At 37.4% G+C, this 14,039-nt stretch overlaps 2 protein-coding genes across 2 annotated transcripts in view; one reads left to right on the top strand and one right to left on the bottom strand.

Annotated features, from left to right (window-relative positions):
• Cdc42bpa (CDC42 binding protein kinase alpha) overlaps positions 1 to 14,039 on the top strand; it is a 176,399-nt gene that overhangs the window by 101,555 nt on the left and 60,805 nt on the right. Inside the window, 2 exon segments of the mRNA XM_040737372.1 lie at positions 6,778 to 7,020; positions 7,242 to 7,352. Coding sequence (XP_040593306.1) covers positions 6,778 to 7,020; positions 7,242 to 7,352 — 354 coding nt within the window.
• On the bottom strand, positions 3,280 to 3,748 carry LOC101835786 (60S ribosomal protein L27-like). Its single transcript, XM_040737375.1, has one exon. It carries the CDS (start codon positions 3,719 to 3,721, stop codon positions 3,311 to 3,313), a length of 411 nt encoding a protein of 136 aa, XP_040593309.1. The 5' UTR covers positions 3,722 to 3,748; the 3' UTR covers positions 3,280 to 3,310.

Here is a 14,039-nt window from a genome sequence, read left to right as displayed (position 1 = left end):
GTCTCATACACTACTAAGACTCAGAGATTTTTAAAAAATCTCCTAAGTTTTATCCTTAATTCTTAAATCTTAATCTTTGATATTTATGTCTTTAAATACTAGAAACTCATTTTTGCTGACTGTGTTGTCACTGTGATCTTAGTGCTTTCTTTGGTCCCTGATCCTTATGATCTATCTCTGTATCCTTATGAGACAGAGACACGCAGCAGAGGGTAGAAGACAGGTGGATGCACATTTAGAACTTGCAAGACTATTGCCTGGCTGAAGGACTTCTCAGAAAGAATAAGCATGTATTAGCATCCTCTCCCATAAGAGCCAATTCAAATGGACCTGTCAGTCACCTGGGTGATGAAAACACCCTCCAGAAAAAGCTGTTCAGAGGACTTCAGAAACAGTGTAAAGTCTACCTAAGAGTAGGCTGACACAATGGCCTCTTTGACCACTGTCAACTCTCATCCCTTGAGAGCATGCTTTGTGCTATAATAGATTCTACCCAACCAGGGCCAGAAATCTGACTCAGACCTCATTTTTTGATTAGTGATCAAAAGTCCTGCTACTGGTTATGAGAGAGGGGTTCATTCCTGTTAAACTCCAAACCTGATACCTAACTAACTGCCTGATACTGTGTTATAAAAATTTGATTTTTCTTTTTCCAATATAGCTAACCAGCTACTTGCGGGCAGAATAGTGTTCTTTCCTCAACTGTGCAATGCACCTCCATCATATAGCAAATTCCCTCTTGAATTAGTCTATAACTCTTGAAAACTGTGATGGAATTTTAATCAGAATTGTATTTCATCACTGATAAATTACGGAAGAATTAACTGTATTATATTATATCAAAGTTCATGTATATTTGTTATGATTTTGAATATGCACAAATATAAGAGCATAGCAGATTATTGTCATCATTTGTATTCAGTAGATAACGTAAGTTTTTATCTCCTACACAATTCTGAGAACTAATTGGAATCAACAACCCTTCAAGTGAGGAGTCTGTATTACAGAAGAGGAACCTCCATGACGGTTGTCCAGGCCAGGTGTTAATTATAGAAGAAAAAGGCAACACTGCTCTCTACTCCTTTTTTTTTTTTCTGAGTCTCTTTGGAAGTCTGAAGAGAAATGTCTTGACCTCTTCTCTGTGCCTTTGGAATAAAAATGAACTATTCTAAGCCTTAGTTAAGCCCCAGATAACCAGCCTCACAAAGAAGTCCCCATAGTCCAGGGCACATGCAGCCTCATCTTGAAATGTCTCCAGAGGGTAAATGCATTTCCCCACTGTTGAATTCATTATGAATTACTTTCTATGGCTCACATATAGGAAAGGCCCCAAGTTTCAGTGACATTTGTTTAGGTGGACTAATTGTGTAAAACACAAAGCTGTTTCTGTCCAGTACTGCTGTCTTCTAATACATCAGTGTGTTAGCTTTCCATATATTTAAAGTTATTTAAATTTTATAATGTGGTTCACTTGGTAGAGTGCTTGCCTGGCATGCACCGAGCATTGTTCAGTCCCCAGTACTGAAGTGGCCTAAACAGACATGCTGATGCCTGTAATTCCTGCACAAGGGAGATGGCTAAAAGTTCAGAAATTCAAGGCTGTCCTTGGATATCTGGTGTTTATGGTCAGCCTAGGATCCATAAATCCCCATCTCAAAAACAAGAATAAACAAACAAACAAAAAACCAAAATGTGCTCTGTCATGAAATTGTTTGCCTTTCTTTAAATTGTTCTTCTGTTGTTTCATATTTTAAATATCTTTATTTTTTGTTTTCTTCCTTGCTTTTGTTAGCAGTTCTTGTCTAACACTGCTGAACTCTTATTAACAGGATACGTTTTAGATTTTTTTTCAAAAATTTCTGTAAATAATAACTTCTTTGTTTCTAACTTGGGGTTTTTATGGTTTCCATCTTCTGTAAGCTTACTGCGTTAGCTGGGACCTCAGAATAACATGGAATAGAAATAGTAACATCAGGCACCAACCTGTTGATTTTAAAGAAAATGCCCTGAACTTTTATTACTAATGTTTTACTGTAATGTTTACTACTATATATGTTTTTATAAAACATTTTCCAATAGGTTAAGGGGATTACTTTCTATTTTTATTTTGCTACTCAATGTTTACTATTAAGAATAAATATTGACTTTACACAGAGTTCATTCCTATACACCATTTATATGATTCTACTTAAAACTTTGTATGGTGAGTTACATTAACAGATGTTTTCGAATATGAAACACATTTTAAGTTCAAATTACCACATATCATTTTCTAACTAGAATATGATAGCATAGGTCATGTTTATGTATATTATATTTATAGCACTGTTTTAAGTGCATTCGGGTATGTTTGTATGTATATTCATACACACACACACACAATGCTGTTTCATATTCACAACCACCCATGAGTTGTGTATTATGTTAATCTCCCTGAGACTGAGTACTGAGGTGTTAACTTGCTCAGGGTTATTGGTGATAAGTGCTAGAGCTAGCATTTCTGTATACATTTCTGTATACATTGTGTTTAACTCCAAAGCTCCTGTCTAGGGGTTTTATAGATCACTGGAAATGATTTGCTCATAATAAGGTTTTTAAATCACTTTCTATGAGTTAAATTGACCCACACTTTTACTTTTCTTGACCGTTTTTAATATAAAATCATGACAGTCTCAGAATGGGTGAAACTGCCTACATCTTGTTATTGGGAAGCTTCTGTCTTATGCAGACTCTGAAATCTACCTTCTTTTTCCTTTCTATTTCAGACTATTTCCTGTAGTTGGATTTTTTTTTCACTTGGTGATTGTTTTGGGGATCTGCCACCCAGCTCCTAAATAAATACATGGAAGCTTATTATTTTCTTATGAATACCCCGGCCTTAGCTTGGCTTGTTTCTTGACAGCTTTTATTAACTTATCCTGCCTATCTTTTGTCTCTGAGCTTTTACCTTTACCTATATACCTTTCTTTACTCCATGGCTGGCTGTGTAGCTAGTTGGCTGGCTCCTGACAGCCTCCTCTCCTTTTCTTTTCTTTCCTCTTTGATTTTCTTTTCCCAGAGTTTTCCTCCTATTTATTCTGTCTGCCAGCTCTGCCCATCCTTTCTCCTACCTTGCTATTGGCCATTCAGCTCTTTATTACACCAATCTGGTGTTTTTGACAGACAAAGTAATACAGCTTCACAGAGTTAAACAAGCGCAACATAAAAAAATACAACACATCTTTGCATCATTAAACAAATGTTCCACAATATAAACAAATATAGCACATCTTTTTTTTTTAAACATTTAATGATGGAAACAAAAATATACCTAAAAGCGAAGCTTCTGGAAAAACCATTTGTTCTTTCCTGTCTTATATCGTTCCTCAAACTTGACCTTGGCTTCCCGCCTGGCCTTGCGTTTCAGGGCTGGGTCTCTAAAGACATCCTTATTGACAACAGTTTTGTCCAAGGGGATGTCCACAGAGTACCTTGTGGGCATGAGGTGATTGTAGTTATAAACTTTCACAAAAGACTTGATCTTTGATCGCTTGGCGATTTTCTTCTTGCCCATGGCAGCAGTCACTTTTCGGGGATAGAGGTCAATTCCAGCCACCAGGGCATGGCTGTAAGGGCGGTCTGAGGTGCCGTCCTCAATGTTCTTCACGATGGCGGCTTTGTGTCCGGAGTAACGTCCAGCCAGGACCAGCACCACTTTCCCGGGTTTCATGAACTTGCCCATTTCGACAGCAAGCAGCCGGTTCCCAGCAGAAAGGCAAAAATATAGCACATCTTAAAATAATATTCTGCACTTTCCCATATAGCTTTACTTTAGTACCAGGTTTTAGTGTATATGAAACATTGTGTTGCTTTTTAATATCAAAATGTTTAGTTTTAAATATTTTTTGTATGGATCATTTTTCTCCTTGACAAATTATTTTCTTATAAATGCATCTTGAAGTTTTCCCTGTTGGAAATTATACATTTTTTGTTAATTTATTATTTCATTGCAGTGCCTTGAAGCATGTCATTTGTGTATGTTAGAAATCTCCTGAGCTTTGCTTCATGGCTCAGATTTTAGTGTTATTTTAAAAATACCAGTGTATATTATTGAAAAGAGTATATATTCCCAAAACAGTGTACAAGCTTCTATACATAAAAAGCTTACTAGAAAGCTTCAAACCCTTGTAAGACAGAGTCTTACTGTGTAGTCCAGGATACCCTTCTACTTAGTGCATAAAGCATACTGACCTCAGATTCATTCTAACCCTCCCAGATGCTAGGTTTATAGGCATGGGCTCTATTTCAGGTTGTCTTTATAGTCACTGTTACCTTGTTGATAATTAATGACTAGGAAATCGAAATTCTCGTTGTGGTGATTGGTGATTTATTTTCTAATGCTATCTATTTCAGGCAATTTCTTTTCACTGCACTTTAAGACTACCCTACAGAACTCACTAAATGTTAAAATGGATTGGCTTCCTGTTCTTTTGAGTTCTGTGGTTGTTTAGTAATGTATTCCTAACAATGCTTTTCTGCTAAGGTTAGATTTTGCTTATCTAGTATAACAAACTAACTATCTGGTGAGTTTGGTCCTTTATATTTACTTTGATTACTAAGGTATATGAATATGTTTCTGTTTCATTTTCCCTTGTATTTGTCACACTGTGCTTCTTTTGTATCATTTTTTAACAAAATATAATTGTGCTAAAATGCATGTAACATAGCATCTTAACCAATTTAAGGCATAGTTCATCAGTGTTATGTGTGTATTGCTAAGAAACAAGTCTCCAGAATTCTTTTTGTTTTGCTAAATCATGTCTTATTCTTTGTTTTCTTGTTCATGTTTTACTTTCTACCAGTTCTGGTCTTTGAGTGCTTGCATTTGAATTTTACTATGCTTGTTAGCAAAATCTAAATTGAACTAGTCACCAAAATTCTTAAGGTTCTTTAATTCTATTACTTCCTTCGAATATATGTGTGGTCCACACAGATACTTAGTATGTATATTTACTAGTAACTATGAATCAGATGTTTAAAATAAAATCTTATACATATTTCTTCACATCCATGTGTGCCAGGTTCTTAGTCCTGTTTCCCTTGTGTGCCATTGTCTTTCTAAAACTGTTTTCCTTTTTCTGAAGTGAAGGTATTGCGTTTCCTTTAATACAGATATGCTAGTGGTAAGCGCTGTTAGTTTTTGCTATACTTCAGAAGTAATTTTTCTGAGTATACCGCATCATTTTCTTGTCTCTTTGTTTTTTCACTCTTCCTGTTACTATTTGTCTCTTCTGAGTTTGATGATCTATTTTTGTTTTTTTGAGAGTAGAATATAAATGATTTGCTCCCATCCCAATTTCTTTTTTTAAATGTATTCCATTTGTGTGTGTGCATGTATGCACATGTGTCTATATATGCACGTGTGTACACCTTCTGTGGCATGGGCACAGAGGGTAGATTAGCAATTTACAGAAGTTAGTTCTGTCCACCTTGCAGGATGGGGGGTGTGTGGGGGGTGTGGAAAGCAGTGCCTTTTAATTTTACATGTATAAGTGTTTTGCTGGCACTGTTTGTATGCTCAAGGTAGCTAGAATAGGGCATAATGTCTCCTGGAACTGGAGTTACAGATGATTGTGAGCTGCCTTACATGGATGACCACCCAGTGCTCTTCACTACTGAGCCATCTCGTCAGCCCCCAAATCTCTTTGGAAATTTTTATTTTTGTAGTGCTATCCAGTTTCATTTCTACACATTTCTGGGTTTATGTTTGAGTTTCTTTCTCTTGCTTTATAAATATTAAGTTTCCTATGTTATATATGTGTGTTTTTAATTTTAATGCATATTTCTTTAATGTCTAAATGTCTTGCAGATATTTTAATAAATCTATGTAATAGTTTTTATTAGTCTTTTCTCATTTCCCAGTTTCTATGGTAACTCCTTTTATTTCTTCCAATATCTCATACAGATCACTCTTATGCCGGTATCTAGTGATTCCCAAATATTTCTGGTGTTTATTTCTGTTTCCTGTTGTTGCCATTGGTTCCTAACAGTGGTTCTATTCCTTGGTTCTTTGGGAATCTGTAGATATGGGCTCATGTTCATTCACTGCTAATGTGTGAATACGCCGAATTTCCTTGAAGTTCCTTCCTGCACTTCCATGGATCTGAGTCTGCTTTACCTCTAAAGCAGTAATCTTAGATTTAGGGATATTTCTCCTTGTTACTAGTCTAGGGCTTACTCTTCTCAGGAAGAGAAAGGTAACTGTTGTTTATTATTTGCAATTATTCATTTTAATTAAAAATTTGTCCAAATATTTATTAAGTTTTACAAATTATTTTGAACATCATAGTTTATCTTTTTATATTTTAAGGCTCATTCAGCTGCCTCTTTGTATTTTCATGTCAGCATAAAAATTTGAGAGTTGGTGTTGGAGAAAGTTCACTGATCAAGAGCACTGGCTGCTCTTGCAGATTTCAGTTCCCAGCACCCAAGTGGGAGCCAACAATTGTTTATAGCTTCAGTTTCTTGGCTCTGATGCCCTCTTCTGGACTCAACAGGTTCTGTGTATACATGGTGCACATATATAATACAGGTTAGACACATATACACATAAATAAAAATAAATTTTAAAAACGAGTTTTCGAAGGCATCATTACCTTTGTGTCTTTAGGAGTAATCGTATTGTCCTGAGGTGAATAATTTTGGCTCTTCATGACTTTATTAATAGCTACTTTCATGGCCAAATGTGGTGTCCAAGTTGCAGATTTGGTAACGTATATTCTTTTTACAAAACTGTAGGAACTAGTCCAGGCTAGTGAGCGATTAAAAAACCAATCCAAAGAGCTGAAAGACGCACACTGTCAGAGGAAACTGGCCATGCAGGAGTTCATGGAGATCAATGAGCGACTAACAGAATTGCACACCCAAAAACAGAAACTTGCTCGCCATGTCCGAGATAAGGAAGAAGAGGTGGACCTGGTGATGCAAAAAGCTGAGAGCTTAAGGCAAGAGCTGCGCAGAGCAGAGAGAGCCAAGAAAGAGGTCAGTAGCCAGGCAAATCTATAGTGTCTGTGGAGTAGTGCTTTAAACTGCACTCAGAGACTAGTGAAGTAATGTGCATCCCATTCTTTTAAGTGTTGATGAAAGGTCTTTTGTAGCTTGGTACTATAAACTAGTGTGAATCTCACCATTTGAGCTATACATTTTCTTGGGGAAAGGTGCTTTGGAAACTAACCATGAATTCTGCCCTTTTTATTTTGAAGCTGGAAGTTCACGCTGAGGCTCTAGTTGCTGAAGCATCAAAGGACCGGAAACTGCGTGAGCAGAGCGAACACTATTCCAAGCAACTGGAAAATGAGCTGGAGGGACTAAAGGTACCGCTTGACCTTATGACCCTGGTGATTTTCTTCTCGGCAATCTTGATAGGAGGACTAACTTATTAACTCTTTTTGGTGCTGAATGAAAACTACCTGTGCTTCCAGTCTAGTAGTCTTACTTCTCATTCTTACTAGTTGGGAGCTGATACAGATTTGCTCACCACATTCAAGTTGGTGTGGTGGAGCGTAGAAATCCATGAAGGACTGCCTACCTGAACAGGATGTCCTGGTAATCTGAATGCATATTGTTATAAGCTATCAGGATGCACTGAATTTGCCACTCTCTTGTTGTGACAAAACTTTTGATTAAGCAACTTAAGGAAAGAAACGTGTGTTTTGGCTGACGATTTGAGAGGTGTTTAACATGGCAAGGATGGCATGACAGCAGATCGTGAGGTCAAATCACACTTGGCAGTGAGGAAGTAGAGAGAGATAAATGCTAGTATTCATCTCACTCTTCCCAGTTTGTTGAGTCCAGGACTCCAGGGTGTGTCTTCCCATCTAGGTTAACCCAGTCTAGGAACTCCCTCATGGACATGCCCGAGGTTTGTTTCTGTGATAATTCTCAAGCCTATGAAGTTGACAGTCAGAATTAACCATCATGCCACTTCCTGTTTTGTAAATGACCCGAGAGAGGCCAACTCCGGCCAGATGACCCATTTTTAACTTCTAGCCTGACTAGTTACCAGCTGAGTAACACTGAATAGAACACTTCCATGCCTCCTGTTTTAATTTTCTCATCCATGGCTTCCGTTCCAGGGATATGTAAGTACATATGCAAGCTCACACCTCATAGTGCTCAGTGCTTTGTAGCAGAGATGGCATTGCAGATGCTGAAGGGAGTGTCAGAATCAACTGAGTGGCACCTAGCCTTTTGTGCTATTTTCAAATCCTTGTAGTAAGTGCCTCAAGGTTTAATGACTGACTCACAGATCTGTTTTCTCACCAGAACTGTAACCTTGCTTATTCAAAACATAGAGAAATGTATTAACCTGTCCTCTGTGTGTGTCATTTCTTTAATGCTTGTTTACTACATGTGCTTTTCATTGAATCAGTTGTGTGGTAGAGTTGGCATTAGCTGTAATGACAGAATATCAGTGGAAACTCTGGTTTTCTTTTACTTAATTCAGAAGAGCTACAGAGTGCAAGGTAGAAGTCTGAGACATTTGTTTTGCTTAGCTCTCTCACTACTGTAACCAAAATACCTGAGAAAACAATGTCAGAAAGGAATTCTTTATTTCGCCTTCCTTGTTTGAGAGATCCTATTGTATGGCTTGGTTCATTGGTTCTGGGCCTGTTACGAGGCAGAACATCATGGTGGGCGCTTATGAAGAAAGAGAATGTTCACCCATTGGCAAACAGGGACACAAGGGGGCAGTGCAGGAAGTGGACAGGGATAACAGCCCTCAAGCATATGCCTCCCTCCCAGTGCCCTCCTCCCTCTAGGTAGGCTCCTCTTCTTCCTTTCACTGTCTTCCCAGGAAATCCATCAAGGGCTTAATCTGTGAGAGAGCAGAGCCTTTATGACCTGTTGGTGTCACTGATGGTCTCACAGACACACCTAGAAATAGCTAGAGGGACCTCACATCCAGCCAAGTCAGGATCAACACTAACCCCATCACAGCATCTAATTAAATATTTTTGAGATTGATTTACATTTATGTTACACATATACGTGTCTTGTGTCTCTGTGTGTCTGTGTTCCATATGTGTGCAGTGCCTACAGAAGTTAGAAGAGGGTCATGTGTCCTGGAACTGGAGTTGCAGGTGGCTGTTAGCTGCTGTGTAGGCTATGGTAATAGTTGTTGGGTTTTGATCTTTATTTGATAAAGTTAAAAAAAGGCAATTATATCAGTTCTAGAACGTATTTCAAAATGCCACTAACCCACGAAATCTTGGTTTGGGGACCTCTGTCTCAAAGTGTAAGTAGGAGTTAGGCCAGCAAAGGCTGGGGGAGCTGGAAGTGGGTTGCTGTTGTGATACTCCACTAGCTTCATTCAAATGCTGCTCTGTGTGAAGCTTGTGTAAAGATGATGCCATAGGTGGGACTTTTCTTTTCATCTCCAGTAGAGGTGAAATAGTTCCTTCTCACTAAGCCTTCTCTATGTTTACTACCTTGCTGTGTCCTGTGAAGCTTTGGAATTGACCTGACTGGGATGATAGGGAATAAGGAACAGGAAAGCTGGGATGGAGGTGTGGGGGGTAGACTTTGTTTACTACCCACAATACCTATTCATTCTTTTGGATATTTTCCTAAAATAGAACTTTTTGTATAAAAGGTATGTAAATATAATTCTAAGCCACATTTTTATTCCAGGAAGAGTAATTTTTAGTAGTGTTTTGAAGCACTGGGCTGTAGTTTCAGCTTCTTGGGAGGCAAAAGCAGTAGGGTTGCAAGGTTAAGGCTTAACCAACTTAATAAAACTCTGCCACAAAGGGAAAACTGCACAAGAGGGAGGTGAAAGCTCAGGTGTAGGATGCTTGCCTGGTGGCTTAACTTCCAGTACTGCTGAGAATGGACAAGCATGACGTCAACAGATGTAAAGGGAGAAACTTGTGCAGTAGGAGTCCGGCTTCTAGCGGGGCCGAACATCAATAGAATTTTGAGGTATTTAGCAACATTATGACCAGCTAGTCTTAATAGGTATGTATAGCTTTTACCCAACAACAGTAGAATGCAAATCCTTTTTAAGTTGTTGTAGTAAACTGAAGAATTGACCACAGGTTAAGTCACAGAACAAATCTCAGTAATGTAAAAAGATTGAATTCCTGCAAAGAATCTTCTTTAGTCACAAAGGAATGCAGCTGGAAACCAACAGAAGAAAAACTGGGATGTTCAAAAACATGTGAATGTTAAACAGCATACCTTGAAACAGCCAGTGAGCCAAAGATGAAACACAAGGAAATTAGGATGAGAGGGGGAGCATGTCATTTCAGAGCTCATTTACTATCAGTGTCTTGAGCAGCCATGCATCTCTGCGTTAACCTTTTATTGTGAAGAGAAGCTTCCTTTTAAGTCTGAGAATAGCATTTGTTTATGAGAAGGCAGCTTGGTGATGGATCAACCTAGCTAAATGTTGCTACTTCATAACTATAATTTTGCTACTGTTATTAATCATAGTGTAAATATTTTTTGGAGCTAAAGGTTTTCCAAAGGGGTAGCGTCCCACTGGTTGAGAACCACTGCTCTAATGGATGTGTTTCAGCAACTGGAAATTCATATGCAAGAGTGAATTTGAACCCCTGCCTCACACCACATGCAAAAATTAACTCAAAAATAGGCCATCAACTTCAATATTTGAAACAAAATATAAAATCCTTAGATACTTTGGATTTGACAGTAGATTCATAGAAATGACACTGAAGGATAAGCAACAATAGAAAAAAAGTAAAACGACAGCTTATGGAATATAAGAAAATATTTGCAAAGTACTTATCTAGTGATATGTTGATATCCATAGTGTATAAAGAACTGCTACAGATCAACAACAACAAAAATAATCCAGTTTAAAAATGGTTTAAATGGACATGTCATTAAAGAAGATATACAAATGGTCAGTAAGCATATGAAAAAAGATGTATCATCATTAATTACTATTGGAATGAAAACTAAAACCAAAATGAGATACTACTTCACACTCTTTAAGACAGCAAGGAGAGAAAGGAGGTGGGGCGAGGAAAAAAATGTCTTATAAGAGAGTGGGGGATTTGAAATCTTTGTTTATGGGAATGTAAAGCTATTCATCAACTTTGGAAATGATTTCTTGGTTCCTAGAAAGATGGACACAGAACTCAACATGGACACCACTTACTCAATCATCTGTAATGTGTGTGTGTGTGTGTGTGTGTGTGTGTGTGTGTGTGTGTGTGTGTTCATGTTCACCCCATACAGTTGAAAATGGGTATTCTGATATATGTACTTATACTGAAGTGTTTTGAAGCTGACGGGTAGAAACAACCTATGAGTTGACACATCATGAAATGGATAAGGTTAAACAAAATGTTTTCCATACTAGCAGTGGGATAGCATTTGGCTCATAAAAAGGAATGGTGTTCTGATATATACTATGGTATGTCTTAATCTTGAAAACATTAAGTGAAAGCCAGACATAAAAAGAGAAACAATGTATGATTCCACTTATATGAAATACCTAGCCCCATGGAGGGCCTCACCCTCCCTGGGGGAATGAGGGGATAACGGGGGGGGGTGGTTGGGGGGAGGGTACGGGAGGAGGGGAAGGAATGGGAGAGGGACCTGGAACTGACTTGTGAAGCAACCTCGTTTCTTATCTAAATTTAAACTGGGAAAAAAAATAAAACAAAATAAAATGAAAAAAAAAGAGAAATACCTAGAATGGTTAAATTCTTAGAAATACAAGTAAAGTAGAAATTGCTTGGGCCTTAGTAGAGGTTTAATTCTTAATGCTTACAAGCTTTTTCTTTGGAATGTTAAAAAGAAACTTTGAAAGGATATATTTGTAATGCCACTAAAATGAATACTTTAAATGATCAAAATAAAGTTTTGTTTATATTTACTACTTTAAAATTAATAACATATACCACTAATTGAATTTTTAGCTTTAGTAAGTGAATTATGTGATATGCAGATTCTATCACTATTACTGTTGTGAAGTTAATAATTGCTAGAGTTCCCAACCCCTAATGTGTTAGCTTGCCAGAGCTATTAGAATACCATGTAAATGGCTTACAAAAATGGAACTGATCGTTTGAGTCTGGAGGCTAGAGGGTCAGCATCACCATGTTGGAGAGTCTGTTTCTGGTGGATTTTGGTCATTTCTGATGTTCCTTGGTTATAGGGGCATCCCTTAATACTTCTTTACACTTCTGTGGGATTCTCCTGAGCGTAGCATGTGTCCAAATCTCTCCTCTTTGTAAGGACATACTCACATTGAATTAGGGATCACCCTAATAACCTCATGTAACTTAATTTCCTCTGAAAGGCACTGTTTTTAAATAAGATTAAATATTGTATAGTTAGTTCTTCAACATAAGAATTTTAGGGAAACAGTTCAACCCCAAACACTTAACACTTTTCGTAGAAAGCATTTTCACTACTAAAAAAAAAATGACCATGTTCATAATTTTGGTGATTGTCATTCAATAAGAATATCTGAAGTCTCTCTACAATTAAATGATGAGCTTTTTAAAACTTTAAAAATATTTCACTTTTGTTTTATGCGTATGAGTGTTTTGCCTGCATGTATGTTAAGTGTAGCACATGCACATGATGCCACAAAGGCCAGAAGCAGGTGTCAGATCCCCTGGAACTAGAGTTACAGGCAGTTGTGAGCTACCAATGGGTGCCTCTACAGAACTGGGGTCCTCCGGAAGAGCAGAGTACTCCTATCCCTGAGCCATCTCCAGCTCATCTTTTGTAATAGGATAGTTTCCATGAATACTTATGTGATACTTTTTCTTTATTATATTATTTGGATAAATACCTAGAAATGAAATGAGCAGGTCATCTTAAAATGCATAAATACCTTCTTTGCAAATATGAAAGGCTAAAAAGTTAATACTAGTTCTTTTTGTTTCTTGGCTTATTATGACTTACTTACAAACTGTATTTTTCTCTGTAAAATTTCTACTTGTCCTCTTAATTTTGCAGTCCTTATCATTTGTATAAATTCTTTACACAGTAGAAATATTACTTAGTTTTCAACAACTACTTTCAGTCTATCATTTCATTTGTCTTATAATTGTATTGTTCATTTGTAAAACTATAGAAATATTTCACTTTGTTCATTATTTCTTCTGTTGCTTCAAAGCTTGACTTGTCCTGAGTGACCATTAATATTTAGTTTCACATTCTTTCAGATGTTTCTATAGGATTTCAAAGTCTTAACTGTTGAATGTGTTATAGTTTGTTTTGTCAAGTGGTATGAAATGACTGTTCTTTTTGGGAAGCTGTCTTTCGGGGCTGCACTCGGTTCATACCTGAGAGGGGGAGTGTGTATTAAGAAAGGCTAGCTAAAGGAGTTAAGAGAGCTACAGAGACACATGGTAGGTGTCAGAAGGGCATTTCAGTTAATACTGAATGCCCCAAGTTTATTTTTCACCATTATTAAATACCTTAACCAAAAAGAAGAACATGGTATATCATGTATATGGGACAAACAGACTTTTCTTCCTCGGTCCTCAAGGATTGGGTAGCCATACCTTATACCAAGTCTGTTGTTATGTGGATAAGACACCCAAGAGCAAACATCCTACTGTAGCCACGTCTTAGACCTTTAGGTCTTATGACTTACTAGGGACAGTTTTGAACTCTCTGACCTTTAGTCAGCATAAAGTGGAGTCATCCTTATGGGCCGTGGACAGTTCTTGTATTGTTGCCTGGTGATTCCAGTTCCATTTATTAATTATTGCCTTCTTCGTTGACTAAAGGTATTTTCCATGTTGGATTTAATTACTCAGTTGGAGAAGATGTATTGCAGTGATAACTGCATTAGAGACCTAGAGTGTATTTTAGTGATTTGAAAAGAGTATTCCTATCACTTTTCTTTTTCAGTATTTTCTTGGCTACTTTGAAATTGATTCTTCACAGATGAGAAGCATTTGTTTTCCTCCCTTCCTATGCCCAGTACTTTTCTCACCTTTGAAACAGGTCTTTTTTTTTAAAGAATTATATGGAAGGCAACATGGAAAATAGTGAAGGCATAA

Source organism: Mesocricetus auratus, unplaced genomic scaffold (assembly GCF_017639785.1).
Source record: "Mesocricetus auratus isolate SY011 unplaced genomic scaffold, BCM_Maur_2.0 Super-Scaffold_100676, whole genome shotgun sequence".
NCBI classification, from domain to species: domain Eukaryota; kingdom Metazoa; phylum Chordata; class Mammalia; order Rodentia; family Cricetidae; genus Mesocricetus; species Mesocricetus auratus.
This window is presented reverse-complemented; position numbering and strand designations above follow the sequence as displayed.